Below are 18,046 nucleotides of genomic sequence, written 5' to 3' on the forward strand. Positions count from 1 at the left end.
TGGGAGGGTCAGGAGTTGAGTTTAGGGCCTGTTGAGTTTGATTGGCCCATTAGATATTTAAGGGGAGATGCTGAGTGGGCCATTGGCTATGAGTCTGTAGCTCAGGAGGGCAGCTTCTCCTGATACCCATTCTGCAGTTGTCAGAGACTAGATGGTAGCTAAAGCCAGGAGACTGGATGAGAGCAAGGAGTGAGTGTAGATGACGTTCAAGGTCCACGTCCTGGGATAAGAATGTTAGGGCACCAGAAACTAGACTCTAATCTCACAATAGGCAGAAGACAGGAGAGTTCACAAACAGTAAGAGCATGGGGAGAATATATATTTCACATAGGTGTATGGAATACAGTCTTTTAATTTCAGATGCACGGGACAGTGGCTGTAGTTAATTTGCAGTATTTCTGAAGAACAAATTCAAAAAGTACTTAATGGGAAGAATATTATTAAAAGAATGTTTCACTTTAAGCAGATAAACTCCTCAAAAAGTACCTTAGAAACTTTTTTTGTCATATGAACTTTTGTTCATTACAAGAAAATTAATAAAAACAGACCCAGCAGGGCTGCTTTTGTGCAACATTTTGTAGCCAGTTACTTGGAGCTGAATGAATCTTAAATATTCTTAAGCTCATGCACATGGTAAAATCATATTATCTGAGGAAATAAAATGACTGTTTAAAACATTCTATAGTTACAGTATAATATAATGTATTTTTTAATGCATGCATTTGTAAGACATTTCCAAGAGAGAAGGAAGATGGCCAAGGAAAGAGGAAGAACGTGGTTTTATGAAGGTGAGGAAATGAAAACAGGCAGCATGTGCTACTTTGAAAATGATGCTTACTTGTGCAAAGATGGAGAAAGAAACAGAGCCAGAGAAAGACAGAGCCAGAGAAAGAGAGGGAGAGACAGAGAGAGATTTGTGTACGGACTTGAGAAGGAGTGTTGTTATTTTTAAGGTAGAAGAGAGATCTGGGTGTTTTTAGAGTAACTGAAAGGAAGGAACACTGTAATTACAGAGGGGCAATGCAAGAAAGAGAAAAAATTCAAGAAGAGTGATCTTGGAGGATTTAGAAAAAAGCTGAGCTCCAGCTCGCTGGGATTAGTCTCAGGAAGGACTTTTTTTGAGACCAGAGGAAGGACATGGGGATGAATGGGTCATTATGTAGACCTATTTGTAGATGGTGCTGGGCTAAAAGTTAAAGGAAGTCATGCCTTTGTTCTTTTACTGACTACCATTAGGGGCGTTTGACTCCCTGCTAGGACCTTCCTTTCATCTCTAATCACAACCCTGTCCTTGGTTGGTGACCTGGCATTTTCTAAGTATTTCATTGTGCACCTGATGGTAATTTATGTTAGCAAGTCAAGATATATTTTATAAGAGGAAAAAATATGAAATGCTCACTTGCTTGTGAATGTGTTTTACTCATTAAAATTAAACTTGATGGGTCTGGTTGAGAAATTTTTCATCCTTTCTTCAGGAAGTCCGCCTTATCGACTATGAGAAAATGGTGGATCATAGAGGAATACGGGTAGTGGCGTTTGGACAGTGGGCAGGTGTGGCAGGTAGGTATGCCAGGGCGGTTGTCTCACCCACTTTATACATTTGCCTGGAGAGTAACTGTATGTTGTCACTTTTCTGTTGCAAAGGGATGGGGTGCTCACTTCCACCAATAAAAATAAACATGGGGGTGCAACTAAGGGTGATGACTGTCAGGGGGTGAGAATAAGAAGGTAAATCATCATACCATATTTATTACAAAAATTAAAAGGAAAAAGCAGAAAGAAGGATAGCAAGTATGGCTACACTCTGGATTTTAGGTAGTTCTATTTGAAAGAATAGAAGGAAAGGTCAGTTTGGTGATGAGAAATTAAAGAATGGAAGAAAGGGAAAAACAGAGGGTACAGGTACAGGCAGGAACCAGCAGAGGAGCAGTCAAGCGAGGATAAGAGCCGGAGAAAAGCTTCACTGGACTTTTGTCCCAGTTGGTACTTTGAACTGTCTTTAGTTGAGAAGCACCACATGTTATGACTCTGTATCAGGTGAGACTGCTTGGATGTCTGTAGTCGTCAGAGTAAGTGCACAGTAAATGTGCAGGGATATACGGTGCTAAAGCCATACCAGCCACCCCAACGTCAGTGGCAGGTCCTGAGCACTCCCCCCCGGCAACTCGACATAGAACATGTGTCTTTTTCAAGTTCACCCAGATGGTCCCTGTGCTGGGTCACAAAACAATTCTTAATAAATTTAAAAGGTTTGACATCATAGAGTATGTGCTCTGACTGTAATAAAATTGACTTTGAAATTATAATAGAAAGAGAGCTTTAGAATTTCCAAATATTTGGAAGACAGTGTATTTTTGAGTAACCCGTACGTTCAGAGGAAATCACAGGAAAAATTAAAAGATATTTTGAATTGAATGAGAATTTAAGACATGGCATACCAAGATTTGGGGGATGCAAATAAAGTAGTACTTAGAAGGAAATTTATAGCACTGAGTGCTTTTATTAGGAAAAAAAGAAAGTTCTCAAATTAATGATCTAAACTTACATCATAAGAAGCTAGAGAATGAAGAAGAAATTAAAATCAAAGCAAATAGAAAGAAGGAAATAATAAAGGTAAGAGGGAAAAATCAAGGAAATTAAAACAGGAAAACAGAGAAAATAAAAATCTGGTTCTTTAAAAGAAATCAATAAAATTGTTAAACTTCCTATTAGACTATTTAAAAAAGAGAGAAAAAAAATAAAAAAGAGAGAAGCCAGTATTTACCAATATTAGGAATACAGAGGGATCACACTATATATCTTATAGCCGTTCAAAGGATAAGGGAAAATTATGAATAGGCCAATAAATGTAATAACATTGATGAAAGAGACAAATCTTAGAAAGACACACGTTTCCAAAACCAACTCAAGAAAAAAAAGAACTTTAATGTCAATGTACAAAATTCCACTCACAAGCATTTATCAAGAGAAACAAATTATGTTTTGTAAAGAATTATTTGTAGTAGCTGCATTCATAATAGCCCAGACAATCCAAATGCTCATCAGCAGAGAGATAAGTAAATTGTGGTACATGCATACATTGGAAAACTCCTCAGCAATAAAAAAACAAAAGCAAACTAGTGTTACACACAAAGTACGCATGAATCTCAAAAACATCATGCTGAGTGAAAGCAGACACCCAAAAAAGAGCAAAGACTTATTTAATTTGTATCAAACTGTAGAAGGAACTATACAGACAACACTTGGGGCCAAGTGTTGAGGAGGGTTGAGTGGGGTGACGGGAATGTTCTGTATCTTGGTTATGTTGGTGGTAATATGGGTGAGTATGTTTGTTGCCAGTGATCAAACTATACACTTTAAATTGAGGTGACTTATTATATATAAATTATTCCTTTAAAAGTTTGACATAGTAAAAAGGTCAAAGAAAATTCAGCCAGGGTACAGAGAGGGAAAGTTCTATTCCTGAAAAGAAGAGGAGAGTGAATAACGAAGTCTTCTCTACAGGCATGCTGAGTATTTGGTCTCTAAAGGACACCCCGAGTGAGAGACTCATAAGGTGGTTGGTTGGGTCTTGAAATAAAATACCTGTGTTAGAGATACAGACTTGGAGTCATCAGCCTAGAGAGAGTACTTAAAATTTAGGACTGGATGAGATTAACTAAGGAAAAGATATGTAGAGATTGAAGAGAACAGAGCCCGGAACAGAATCCTGAGTGTGACTGGTGTTCAGGAAAAGACAGGGGACACCACGATAGGAGGGGTGGGTGTGGGAAGAGGAGCCTGCAGGGACGTAGGGTGGAATGTTCAAGTCAGGCATATGCTAATGGAAGGAGAGTTCCTTGTGACTCTGAAAAGTGAGTCAAGATCTGACAAGTGCCCGCTGAGTTTAGCTATACGTGGGTCACTGAAATAGCTGATGGGCGGCCCGTGGGGCAGCTCATAGTGTCAGTGGTGACTTTGTTTTTGCTTGGTCATTTGATTTTGGTACGAGAGAAATGGAGGTGTGTTTAAATGGTGCTAAAAAAGAACCAATAGAAAGGGACAGAGAAAGGGCATAATTCAAGAGTGAATTCCTGAGAGAGAGAGAGAGAGAGAGAGAGAGAGAGAGAGGAAGGGATGGGATCTGGAGCAAAGGTGGAGAAATTAACCCTAGAGAAGGAGAGGGGCACTCTTTCCGTTTTAGCGGGAAAGTGGAAGGAATCGATAGGGATGCAGCTGGGCTAGTGCTTTTGATGGCAGGAAGCTGAGGGGATTGCGAAGATGACTGCTGGGGTCCCTTCCAGATCTGGGATGCCGTGGTCTGCGCTTTCTCAGAGCACCGAGTAGGTTGGAAAACGGGCAGGGAGAACAGCTTCGACTCCTCCTGACTAATGGTCTGTCTACTGGTCTGACTCCGCCACAGGGATGATCAACATTTTACATGGAATGGGTTTAAGGCTCCTTGCTTTGGGACACCACACCCCTTTTATGGTGAGATGTTTGTTGTGTTTATTTCTTCTGTAACTGCATATCACATTTCAAGAACAGAAACATGTCTCGGCTGGTAGGCTGACTGGAACCGCGTGTGCTTGCTTGCAGCACATCGGCATGGCTCATAACTACAGGAACAGCAGTCAGGCTGTGCAAGCTGTCCGCGACGCTGGCTATGAAATCTCTCTGGGTTTGATGCCGAAGTCCATAGGGCCCTTAACATTTGTGTTCACGGGGACTGGTAACGTATCTAAGGTAAATTCCAACTGCCTTCTTTGTGTAAAGCAGCCTGAAACTCTGACACTCACCCAAAGGATGTGGGAATTTTGTGGGCATTTCACAGCCCGTCTCTTCCATGACTATGCATTCTGTTTGGGGTACTTTTCCTACCTATGTAGTTTTCCCATGGTAAAGGTCCAAACTTACTGTCTTTGCTTTTAGTTGGTTCTAAGCTGTTAGAGACATTGGCTGCTTTTTCTTTTCTTTTTTTTTTCTTTTTAGAAGGATAACTCCTTGTTGTGTAAAGGTCTGTTCTTAGGGTATTCTGTTTTAGCTCCATCCCTGAGATGTCTAAAAGTTTGGAAGTGGACCCCAGGATGTAAGTTTTTCAAGACTACTTGGAGTTTTGCCAATAAGATGTTCAGAAAGTTATTTCAGGACTGGAATTAATACTTTCTTCCTTCTGGAGTGGTTTTCAGAATGCATTTGTGATCCCCCAGAGAAACTTGTAATTGTAAAATAGATATTTCTTCAATGAAAATATTTTACCAATAGGACATCACTGTTTTGTATTATACTGTGAGAGAGTCATCTGAGTGTTTTTTTTCTTCTAGGAAATATAGTTTCCTTATTTGAAATAATTTCTGCAATGAGGCAAAAAATAAATAGAAATATTTTTATTGTACTGTCATTTCTAAACACTCTTGTTTCTACTCTGAGTAACAGAGGTGAAACAAATAAAGCCCCTTCCAATGTGGTTTTCTAATGGGAATAAAAGCTGGTTTGCAGCCCACATGCAAAAAGCTGATCTGTGCTCCGTGACGTGGTCCAGGATGTGGGCAGGACAAGTCAGGCTGTGGAGTTGTGGGGAAGATGGGTTGGAATCTTCACAGGAAACTGTTAATTCTTTTCCTATTGATTTTTAGATTTTCACTCATGCCTTATTTACAGGGAGCCCAAGAGATCTTCAGTGAATTACCTTGTGAATACGTGGAGCCGCACGAATTAAAAGAAGTTTCCCAAACTGGAGGTAAAGGGGGAGGGAATGGGGACTGCATGCATCCTTTACTGTTTTGAATGGTTTCTGTGTTATAATATTTTATCACCATAAATCTTCATCATTCATGACCCACTTTGCTAATTTCTTTCTCCTCTGCAAGATCTGAGGAAGGTGTACGGGACGGTGTTAAGTCGCCATCATCATCTCGTCAGGAAGACCGACGGCGTGTATGACCCCGTGGAGTACGACAGGCACCCTGAGCGCTACACCAGCCGGTTTAGCACTGACGTGAGTGTCGCACCAATGCTGCGGGCTTGGCTGCTCATGCTGCACCCCAGTTAGGCTGCTTTCAAAGAGAGAAACTGTGAGTGTGTGGACTGGGTGTCAGTTCCCCGTGCTACCTCGTGAGCCATTTGGGGACCATGAGGTGGCCTCGGGAGTTGCTGGCTCTTACTGGTGTTCGGACTGGCCTTTGCTCAGTGGCTTCGGCGGTTTCTGTGGGCATGCCCTTTGCTTCACTGACTCTGTTTCTACTCCGGGTCTGGGTGTAACCAATAGCTCTAAACCGTTGCCTGGGGATTACCGTTTTCCGTTTTTCATCCTGAACTAGTTAGTACTGTTGACCAAGCACAATGTCTGTGAGGTGTGATCTCAACACAGGTCTGTCCCTTCTATGGCCACAAATTGCATCCATAAGCTTAGCCAGTCTTCTTGAAATACAAGCCGTGGATTACAGGGGACAGGATGAAAGAGTTACCTGTATAAGCACGGACCCACCCCCACTGTACAAAAAAGCTCTTTCCAACTCAGATCCTGCTGATGGGGAGACACTGGTCTCATCCTGTGAGAAGGATAATATGTTTGTGGGCTCTGTAGTCACTGGTCATGCAACAGTCCTCCTCAAAATAAACCAACCAAAGTGTAGGCACTATTGTGCACTTATTTCCTATTGTGAAAAGGAATGCTTTAAGTCATTTTAAATATGTTTGAAGAATATAACGCTTTTAGATGCTAGTGTGAAACTTAGCATCATAGCATGTAGAGCATATTACAGAGAAGGGTTGTTACCTGTAGCTTGAGCATGCTTGAGGTGCTTGAGAAACGGTTATAGAACTCATTTCAAGTTGAAAAACCTTAAATCGAATATATTTCCATCCCTTCTCTTTTTCCCAATCACAGAAGTGTGGGGTGGTTGGATGCATCCTAAAATGTATACTGACCTAGTTACCATGTATGCATGCATGTAGCACACTTGTCCGTGGAGCTTACAGATGTTATCTGATTTAATCTTCACAGCATTCCTTTGAGGAATGGGGTACGTATTATCCCCGTCTGGCAGGTAAGGAAGACAGAGCCCAGAGAAGTTGAGGTAGCATGATTGAGAGCACATCCAACTAGAGACTGAGCTGGAAATAGAGCACTAGGTCACTGGAATTTCTGTTATTTCCTTTTTCTTAGCTACACAACGCATTACAGAACGGGAATATTAATATATTTATGTTCATATATTTCTCTATAATGGGGGTAATCCTTCACAGAAATCTGGGTGGATGTTTATTGTCTTTGCCTTGAAAGGTGGCGAACGACTTGGCAAATAACGAAGTCAATCAGAAGTAACGTTAAATTACTTCTCATGAACTTGACTGGTAGGTCTCTTTGAGCACCCCGCTTTGAAAAAGGCTGTTTCCTCTCTCCTTGAACTTGGAACTTGCTTTACAGATCGCACCGTATACAACTTGTTTAATTAACGGAATCTACTGGGAACAGAACACCCCTCGTCTGCTCACTCGCCAAGATGCTCAGAGTCTGCTGGCTCCAGGCAAGTCCTCAGGTGCTGGTGTTGAAGGCTGCCCAGCACTGCCACACAAGTAAGGACTTCAGCAGTTATGGCAGTTTTCAGCCAGGCCCAGTGAGGGTATCACACATAGGGGACCCGCACATCACAAGACTTGACGACCAATGGCCAGTTGTCTGCCTTGTCTTGTTCGACCTCCTGGCAGACATTGACAGTTAACCTTCCCTCCTGGGAATTCTCTTCTCTTAACTTCTGTGACTCCACATGCAGCCCAGAAGGCAGCTTCTCAGAGAGGTCGTCTCCTGCTTCCCTGTTCCCAGCTCCCTTCAGTCTGTTACTGGTTTTTTTCCCCTGAAATTTATGATCATTTATTTCCCTGTGTTTATGACTTTCCCTGCCCTACTAGAACTTAATCTCTCTAAGGACAGGGGCCCTATTTATCCTGGTCACATGTACCCAGTACATTGTCTGACATATAATAGTCATTCAAATAATTACTAGGTGTTGAATAAATTAATTAATCAGTAAGTATTCGTGGAACACCTGGTCTGCCTGGCACTCTGCTAAGCTGAAGGGCAGGGGAAAAACATGGTTGCTACCTTCAGGCATGTGGCTGGCACCGAGTAAATGCCCAGGGAATGTTAGGAGCAACCAGTATCACAAGAGTGTAGAAGAGAGTGGGAGCGAGGGCGCAGCAAGGCCTTTAGGAGGAGTGAGGAGAATAAGAATTTCAGGTGATAGGATTGGTGTTTGATAAATATGGAGCCATCAAAGCACAATTTAAGATAATGAGTGGGACAGCCTAGCCCCAGGATGAAGTTTATATGGGCAAATGGAAATTGGGAGGTTGGGCAGGAAAACTGGTCAACTGCTCAAGGAGTTCGAATCCTAGTCTGAGACTTTTGTTCCTAATTACAGAGATTTCTGTCATAATATGTAAAATCATGTACTACTCAGCAGGATGGGGATGGTGTAATGAAACCTTTGTAAGTGATTTAAAGTTGGCTAACTCATTAACTTGAGGCTGCTCACAATGATTTCTCAAGGTATGGGTTTTTGTTTTTACTTTTATCTCTTCCTTTTCCTTCTTCCTCCCTCCGCTTCCTCCTCCTTCTCTTTTTCTTTTTGCTTGTGGAGACTAAAACTGCTACTGGGAAGATTCTCTATATCCCAGAAGATCAGTTTCCTGAACAGTGAGCTGTAGGATAAGGAGCTGAGAGCCTCGGAGATGTTTGGCATCTACACTGAAAATTGTTCAAGGACCTTTCATTTTTATTCATTTTAAATTCTGTTGGAAACTTGAGCGTTCCATGCCCTCATCTAAGTATCGATGTTATTTACAGACTTGTGGCAATATGTGACATCTCGGCCGACACAGGAGGGTCTATTGAGTTTATGACGGAGTGCACAACAATTGAGCGTCCCTTTTGCATGTATGATGCAGATCAGCATATTATTCACGGCAGGTGAGTTCTCTAAAGCTGAGATGATACATCATTTGCTCACTTGGGAATACGAGGCTAACATAGTCAATATTTTACATCTTTAGGAAGGCTATGCAAATTTCCAGAGATGCGTTCAAGCGTTATTAAAAAAAATTGATAGAAAAACCACATACAAATCTGAAAGCTTAAATATATGTACTGTATTTAAATGGGAGACGGGTTGCTGAAGAAGGGAAAAGTGTTGTTTGAAAAGTCCTGTTTGTTTTCTTATGTACTGGGGTACAGAGTCACAAATGATTATGAAACAAATGTAATGGAGTCGACATCTGGAAACATTAGCGCTTATAAATGACATTTTGTCCGTCTGAATAAAGTGTGTTGCTTCTCCTAGTGTTGAAGGCTCTGGGATTCTGATGTGTTCCATTGACAATTTGCCAGCACAGCTTCCGATTGAATCTACAGAATACTTTGGAGACATGCTTTACCCTTATGTTGAAGAGATGGTAAGCAGACGGGTCGTGTCTGCAGCACCTCTGTGGCTTTAAAAAGAACAGTGGAATGATCTTATGAATGTTCTGGTCTTCCGTATCTAAGAAATCTGTTGTAAAATGAAATGCCAGCCCTTCCCCAAGTACTTACTGACACTCTTATTTTACATATTCTGCTTACTTGCCGTTTGGGAAATATGATTATATAACCACCTTCGTGCTTAGTTACCACTGCACTTGCCTCTTATCATGCACATTTTATTAAGAGTGTTCCTGACATGTGATAAAATATTTGCTTTATTTTCAACTTCTTTTCCCTGATTCCTAGGTCAATTCATACTGGGGCATTCTTACTGCCCTGTGATTAGCAGATTTGAAAGATCAGAAATACAGAAAATGTTATTGGATCTTAGTCACTAATGTTAAATGACAGTTAAATGACAACCTGTGTTCTGGTCGCATATCTTTCACTGTGATCAGTGATTGGACTGCTGAAATACTGTGCAAATTCCATTTTCTTTATTAAGAAAATCTTTCTTGTTTCAGTGTGTAGCCCAAGAGTTCATCCCCCTCCTGCTTTATTTCTATTGCTGATGACTGTCTGCCTCTGGCCGTGGATCCAAAGGCATGAATAGTGGCTCTTGGCCTTTGCATCCACAGTTTCACCCAGGAGCTCTCACTCTTAAACTGGACGGTAGTTAGTGAGGCATGAATAGGGTGCGACTTCCAGTCTGTGACCTTCCTGGCTTTCTCATACTATTCCATTTTAACCCTTTCTGAAAAAGTCAGCAAGGAGACCTAAGAGGCTCTAGAAAACGCAGGCAGCAGGTATTATCCTGGTTAGACACAGTCGTATGTAGTTCAGAGCAACTCTTAGCTTATTACATCAAATTATGGGAAACATTGAACGCTCATTTGTCTTTGTGGGTGGGTTTGACTGTTATTTCTTGGAATGTCTTGGAATGTTTGGCTGCTCTGGCATCATCTACCACTTTAAGAAGTTGTTCCAAGCCGTTTTCAACTCACAAACTATTATGTTTCAGAATTTCAATTGTAAGATTATTTCTTTTGGCCCTTAGAACGTTTTTTCACTTCAATTTGTCCTTAATCAAGATTGCCATTCATTCAGTACAGTTGATCTCATACAGAAGTTTGGAGAAAATCAAGCCAATTCAGTGAACTCTTAGAAAGGTGCGATTGAGGGTTAGCCCATGTAACTGATGAGGGATAGAATTAAAATTTTTTTTAAAGAACGAAACATAATTTTTTACATTGTATAAGAGTGTAAATATTAAAGTTGCACAGATAGATGCTGCATAAGTATGCAGCATGATAAATTATGACAGAGACACCCAGGTAGACAGTACATAGATGGAAATAGAACAATATTAACATCCCAGAAACCCCCTCGTGCCTCTCCCAGCATGATTCCCACTCTCCTTCCTAAAGGGACCTACCATCTTGTCTAATAACTATGGATTAGGTTTACCTTTTTGGGGAAAATTTTATTTTTTGAACACATTAGTCAGAGTTTAAAGTCACTTCTGGTAATTTCAGTAAACATCTGGGGTCTGCTTATGTTCTCTGTTTTACTTTCTTCTTGGTTTTCAGTCAATTCTTACCACTTCTTATACCTGTTTATTTTTAAGTGAATGCTGAAAATTGAGTGTGTAAAGTTTTAGAGATGATTTGAGGCTCTGGATGTTGTGTCATTTTCTCCAAAGAAGATTTCCTTTGTTTCTGGAAGGGAGATAGGCCAGGAGAAAGTCACCTCAATTCAGGTAGGGGTGGAGGCCATTCAGAGCTGGGCTTTAGTCCTTTGGGGAACCAGTGTTTTTCAGTTTATCATTTACTTTAGAATACAGTCTTTCATGGTCCCAAATGAAAATCTGGCCTTTGCTAGGGTCCCCTTCAGCAGAACTTAAACTCCAGTTTTTGGTACCCTATTGCTTAAAGTCGGCCCAAAGCTCTTCTCAGTTTCTCAGTCTCTCTGCTGCTTTGTGCTCAACCTCTCAGCATCCCAGCCTCTGCTTCCACGTTGGCAACTACATCTGAGAAAAGTGGTGCTAAATGTTGGACTCATCTCTTTGGGCTTCCTTCTCCAGAACTGTGGTGCAGCAAGTCTTTACTACCTTTGAACCTAAAGGCTGAGACTTTTCAGGTTTTACCTGATTTTACTCAGTTGGAGGATTGGTCTGAAAAGTGCTAAGTCACCATTGCTGGATGGAAAACATACATTAAAAAAGGTGATATGCTTGTATGTGCTTAAATCAGTAGCTGATAGACTTTTAGGCAGTGGGACACGGTGAATTATGTAAGACAGTGAGGTGTTGGAGATTTCTGGCCAGCCCTGGTGTTGCTTAGATGTCCAATGACGAAGCCAGCACCTTCCTCCTCAACAGTGTGGTGGGATCGCCTTGGCGGCGTCTATCCTCAGCCTATTTTTAAGCACTGGATGTTTGTGAAAATTGGTGACTGTCTCTTTGCAGCCTTGATATATGTGTATCTGCTTACCACTGAAAAATGAAGTATACATGTCTGCGTTCTCTTCTGATAACTGTATGGGAGCTGTATTTAAAGTACCTCGGAGCATACTTCAGAGATTTTGTGGGATCGGTTCCAGACCACTGCAATAAAGTGAATATAGCAATAAAAAGAACTGCCAAGCTTTTTGGTTTCCCACTGCATATAAAAGTTAGTTTTACACTATACTGTAGTCTATTAAGTGTGCAATAGTATTATGTCTAAAAAAACAATGTACATACCTTAACTTAAAAACTTTATTGCTAAAATAAGCTGATCGTCATCTGAGCCTTCAGTGAGTCTTAATTATTTTGCAGTAGTAATGTCAAAGATCACTGATCACAGATCAACATAACGAATATAATAATAATGACAATGTTTGAAATATTGTGAAAATTACCAATATGTGACACAAAGTCACAAAATGAGCAAACGCTGTTGCAAAAATGGCCCAACAGACTTACTCAGTGCAGGGTTGCCACATACCTTCAATTTGTTTTAAAAAAAAAAAGGGGGGGAGGGTTTGGATAGGAGAGGCAGAGCCTGACTGCGGAGGCCAGGTAGGGGGCCTGACACTGTCTAGAGGGCGATGGAAAGCTACGAAGTACTTAAAATAGGGAAAATAATCAGCTTTGTGCTTTAGATTGGAGATAAATGGAAGGAAGAGGAGTGGGAGGTGGTTCCTGTGGTCCTAGCAAGGCCTAAATAACGCTGTGGAATTAAACAGCAGGGAGAGGGAAAAGGTACACAAGAGCTCAGCAGTTTCAACCTATACAGGTGAAATTTGAGCTCATTTTGCTATCTCCGCATGGCTCCTGGCTCGTAGACAGAGTTGGAAGGTGGAGAAGTCGGCTTGAGAAGGGAGCACTCCAGAGGTGCCCAGGAGAAAGGAGCAGTGGAGCGGGGACCTCAGGTGTGTCGATTCCATGAGTTTCCCAAAGAATGCCCTGGCTTGTGAATATGTCTATTTATCTTTTTCCCCCCCACCTAAAGCCCATATCCCAGGGATACATAAAAGTGGTTTAAATATTTATTTTAACACAGTAAATAAATACTGTTCTGCCAGCATCTGGTGGGTACATTTTGCCCTTTCTTAGCTGAGCGAGTGCGCTAGACCCTAACCGTTGGATGAGGAGGGCGCGACTGTCTCATTAGCCCTCCGGCCGACTCATCAGAAGCAGCACTGCTGACTTAGATGACTTTTACCCTCTGGCAGTCTGCTCAAGACTTGGATTCCTTGGGGTGGGGGGGGGAAGGAGGACTAGAAGGATGCTGGGATGTTAATACAAGAGATGTGGCTTTTGTTGGCCATCTGACCCACTCCTGTGAGATAATGGGGAGAGCGTGTATGACTTTCTGAGACCTACAAGGTGAAGTCATTTTCCTTGAGACTTGACGTTGTTGAAATGTTGGACGTGCCTATGCATGGGACTGATACTGAGCTGAGGGAGACTCCCTGTTGGAGGGTTGGTGGCCCTGCTGTCCGGAACACCCGTTCTCCACTTCTGATAGAACGGCCTGGCCCTTGGGGATGGGGTGGGGGCCCTCAGAGTGAGGACCACGGCTGTAACACTCGCAGTGGTATTTGCCTGCGTGCTCAATATGACACATCACTCTGGTGGGGAAGTGTAAGCTTTTTCGTGATTCCAACAGGCAAAGATGCTTATAATTAAATGTTTGGTTTTAGAATTAGAAATTGTACGGAAGTAGCATGCTCTCAGGGGCAGAATTCGTTGCTTGTAGAAAACTTCTATTACCAATTATTTATACAATTCAGTGATTTTTCAGAAAGCTGTTTTCTAAATTCTTTTTTTCCTTTGACTAACATTTTAATATGGGTATAAGTAGCAAGAAGCCTCCTTTACAATGTCATTTATCTCTTTCCAATTTCATTTCCCTTTCAGATATTATCAGATGCGACACAGTCTCTTGAGAGTCAGAATTTTTCTCCTGTGGTTCGAGACGTAAGTTATGGAGATAATCTCTTTTCATGAATGTATTTTTCCCACCACCAGCATCACTCCCTCTCCCCCATTCCCTTTTTCTCTCCCTGCCTTTCTCTATCTGTGTCACCCTGTCTCTCCTGGACTCATCGTGAGCCCATGTTTGTGGAACTAAATGAAGTGACTAAAGAAATGTCTTGTGTCGTATACCTTTAGGCAGTAATTACATCCAACGGCGCGTTGTCTGATAAATACAAATATATCCAGAAACTCCGAGAGAGCAGGTAAGCATTATTCAGATCCTCTTGTTTGATATTTCTAGTCTGACCTGGGGTCTCATGAGTATTGTTTATGCTCCCATGTGAATTTGTGATACTAGGTATATGTACATTTTTTTTTAAATGTCTGTAAATGTAGGAAATTCAAGCTAAGTGACTGGCCGAAACCAATGTGAATTATTTTCTCTTGAACGGTATTGCAGCGTAATTTTGGCCGTCTAATATCCCTTGTAGACTGTTGTGTGAGCACGCAGAAGTCCAAAAGGGCTGTCCTTTGGGTCTCCTCTGCTGCTTTCTCTAGAGTTTTGCACGTTGTAATGTCTCAGTTATTCTCTCAAAAGAAAATGAGCACGCTAACACTTTCACACTGGCTTCAGATTGGTTTTTAGCTAAGAATTTGGATGCTTTTTTGCTTTAGATGATACTCAGGAAAGAGGGCTCTTGGTGAGAAATTTTAAAAAGTAGTGAAGAGAGAAAATGGTGAGAGGCCAGTTTTCCTTGGGCATTCTTACAAGGAGGAAGGCACCAAAACGTTATGCGGCAAATCTGCTCAAGAGACTAGTTCTTTTAGAAAAGGCTCTTATTTCCTTTACTGGGTTTACTACTCACACTTCGGAAACATTGGCCTTTCTTTGGAACGTTCTGGTCTTCTCCAGCTGATTGCATTTGATCTATGTTTATATCTGTTCCACTTGTCTGTTAACATTCAACAAAGTAATCTATGCACTAAATTCTCAGGAGAAGCCAGAGTGGAAAAACTGAAAACAAAGAAACTGTCTGATCTTCCTTCTCAGTAGTTTTACCCTACAGGGAGTAAATAGAGATCTGACCAGATCAAGTACTAATATGTCTTTTTTGGTGTTTGTAGCTTACGGTTACTTATTATGTGTCTGAAGTATTCTGGCATGATATCAAGAGTGTATAATTTGTTTTTTAAAAAAGGCCACTCAATAACCCCATAGGAGAGTGTCTCATAGGGAAAGCTGCCCACGTATTTGTTTGCTGTAGCTCTGTGTGTCTTTGGATTCTCCGCATCTGATGATCTTGTATGTTACTAATCCCAATGACGTGCCCACCATGACCAGTCACGATGATACCTTCCCTCTTTATATACCGTATTTCATGTAGCAGCAGGTCTGCTTGGCTCCAGTTGCTAGGACTTCCTGCCTGCCTTCCCAGGAGGAAGCTGGTGTCAAGAGACTGATAATGAAGATTGCATTTTGACAGGAAATTTGAGTTATCTTGATCCCTGCCTTATTCATTTGTTCTCTTCATTCTTTACCAGAGTGATTATTAACCTGGAGTGTTTGGGGTGGCTGATGGGGTGGACAGTATGAAAACTTAGGAGCAAGTTTTTAAAAGTGTATTTGGAACACTTTATTTTTTGGATATCACAATAACATGTTTCAGTTACACAAACCATGGAAAGTGTTGTTAGAAAGGATATACAATAATCTAATACTAGTGTTTCTTTCTGGGAGGTGGGATGGGATGGGGCGGAAGGTGAAGGAGACTTCATGTCATCAGTAATAGGAGCGTTGGGGGTGAAGGTGGGTAGGGACATTTTATATTTAAATTTATTTTTATTCACTTATAATTACTGAAAAGGTTAACGTTTGAGAGACATCTTGGCCCAAGAGATTCCAACAACAGAACCTTCTGCTTAAGTTCCTGACACCAAGCCATTTCCATGGTTTTACAGTGATATCTGGGAATTTAATTCGAAAGATTTCATGAGTATCTTACATATTTAAGACAAGATGCAGTGAGCATTAATGGGTTTATAAAGATGGATATGATTTAGTTAACTGTCTTGGAGGTCATAGTTTGCAGGAAAGACAAAGAATTATCTGTCAGGAAGGCATAAATTCCAACAACAACAGCAACAAAAGGCTAAGAATTAAAATTCTGCCTAGTGACTCAGTCTTAGGTTCCTTACATTTAACCCATGATATTTGTGATTTCAGAATTATGGTTTTAACTGCTTTCAAGTGACCCTAAAGATAAATGACAAGACAGTTTCTAATATGGATGATAATAATCTCCACCGATTGCTGTCTCCTCTGGATGTTGTGAGCAGTAAATAAATAAGGTTCCTGATGTCAGGCTCTAGCATGATTTCGAATTAAGTTCCCAGAGAAGGAGAAGGTGTGAGACCAAGTTACTCAGCTGTGAGTCAGCCAGGCATTGGTCCAGCATCTGCACCTCGCTGGTGATACTGGGAATTCATGCACTGCAGAGACGTCAGGGTGTAGTGTTCACCTTACAAAATCTAAAAGAATTCATGGAAAATGCTAGTATAGGGAACTCTTGTTGAGGTTCTTGTTGTAAAGTATGTAGGAAAAATTATTGCTTCATAGTCTGTAAGTTTTAGTTTGGCTTGGGGATAGCAAGATTTTCTCATATAAAGTTTTTTTCTTAAAAATTTTCTCCCCTCCCCCCTTTTATTAATAGGGAACGCGCTCAGTCCCTTTCAATGGGCACCAAGAAAAATGTCTTGGTTCTTGGATCTGGATACGTATCTGAGCCTGTACTGGAATACCTGTCAAGAGATGACAGTATAGAAATAACAGTAGGTAAATAAGCCCCAGTTGTTAAAAAAGAAGTAAAACTGATTTCAAGACATGGTTACTTTGTGAATTTTAGATGACTGTCTTGCTTCTAAACTTTGAAAAAAAATATTTTTAGTGATACTGAAACGTGTCTTACTCACTGACTAGTGGAAGGAAATCTAAAGATTGGACTTTTTTATTCTTGAAATAGCCTCTGACATGAAGAATCAAATTGAACAGTTAGGCAAGAAATATAATATTAATCCTGTTAGCCTGGTCATTGGCAAACAAGAAGAGAAGTTGCACTCCTTGGTGGCAGCACAGGATCTGGTCATCAGGTTAGTATGTAACAAGGAATGATTGCCATCTATTTTATTGTTGTTGGCGTTTCTTTCTGTATTTTCTCCCCTCCCCTCCCTTCCCCTCTCCCCTTCCTTCACCTCCCTTTTCCTCTCCTCTTCTCGTCTGTCAGTAAACTTTTAAATTGAAGTGTGCATCCAGAAAAGTGCACAAATCATTAAGTGTGTAGTTCAATGAATTTTCACAAAGTGAACACAGTATGTACCCATCATCCATATCCAGAAACAGAATGGTAACCAAGAAGCTCTCCTTATGCCCCTTTTTATTACTAGTCCCATCCTTCAAGGGTAAGCACTGTCCTGGCTTCTAACACAGAGATTGGTTTCTGCTAGTTTTCAGTTTGTACAACTGGAATCTTTCAGTACGTCCTCATTTGTGGCTGCCTTCTTTCATTCACCAATGTGATTGTGAGAGTCATCTGTGTTGTTGTCTGTAATTGAAGTTTATTCTCATCACTGCATAATATTCCATTGTGTGAATATACTGTTATTATTCATTTGCCTGCTGATGGATGTCTAGGTTGTTTCCAGAATTTGGCTGTTAAGAATTGTGCTGCCAAGAACAATTTAGCATTTGTCTCTTGGTTACCATATGTACACATTTCTGTTGGGTATCTGCCTAGAGGTGGACTTGCTGGGTCATGAGGCACTCATGGCTCATATACTGGTTGCTGTTTTATCCTTTGGACTTACGAAGCTTAAATGAAGATGAGTAGATTTTCTAGCTCCATGACCACTTTTAGCCTTAGCTGAGCAATGTATCTTTAAATACATCATTTCACTGTGTAATAAAAATGCAGATCTAACTTCCAAATTCAGGGCTACATGAGGGTCACTCTATAATTAAACATGGTTTTGAAATATCAAAGTGATGATAATAAGCCATGTATTCTTAGAATATAATTTTTCCAAGGTGGAAGGAAGAAAATCATCTGCTTATTTATGATTAGATGACTTTCATAGTTAGATCAGAC

General features: G+C 40.9%; 1 protein-coding gene across 1 annotated transcript in view; it reads left to right on the forward strand.

The window, feature by feature from the left end:
• The window catches only part of AASS (aminoadipate-semialdehyde synthase), a 51,173-nt gene that overhangs the window by 11,881 nt on the left and 21,246 nt on the right, over positions 1–18,046 (forward strand). The window contains 12 exon segments of the mRNA XM_032483604.1: positions 1,476–1,560; positions 4,403–4,470; positions 4,579–4,725; positions 5,641–5,719; positions 5,850–5,977; positions 7,409–7,557; positions 8,828–8,950; positions 9,321–9,432; positions 13,845–13,904; positions 14,100–14,167; positions 16,616–16,737; positions 16,925–17,051. Of these exon segments, the coding sequence (XP_032339495.1) occupies positions 1,476–1,560; positions 4,403–4,470; positions 4,579–4,725; positions 5,641–5,719; positions 5,850–5,977; positions 7,409–7,557; positions 8,828–8,950; positions 9,321–9,432; positions 13,845–13,904; positions 14,100–14,167; positions 16,616–16,737; positions 16,925–17,051 (1,268 nt within the window).

Source organism: Camelus ferus, chromosome 7, assembly GCF_009834535.1.
Source record: "Camelus ferus isolate YT-003-E chromosome 7, BCGSAC_Cfer_1.0, whole genome shotgun sequence".
NCBI lineage: Eukaryota > Metazoa > Chordata > Mammalia > Artiodactyla > Camelidae > Camelus > Camelus ferus.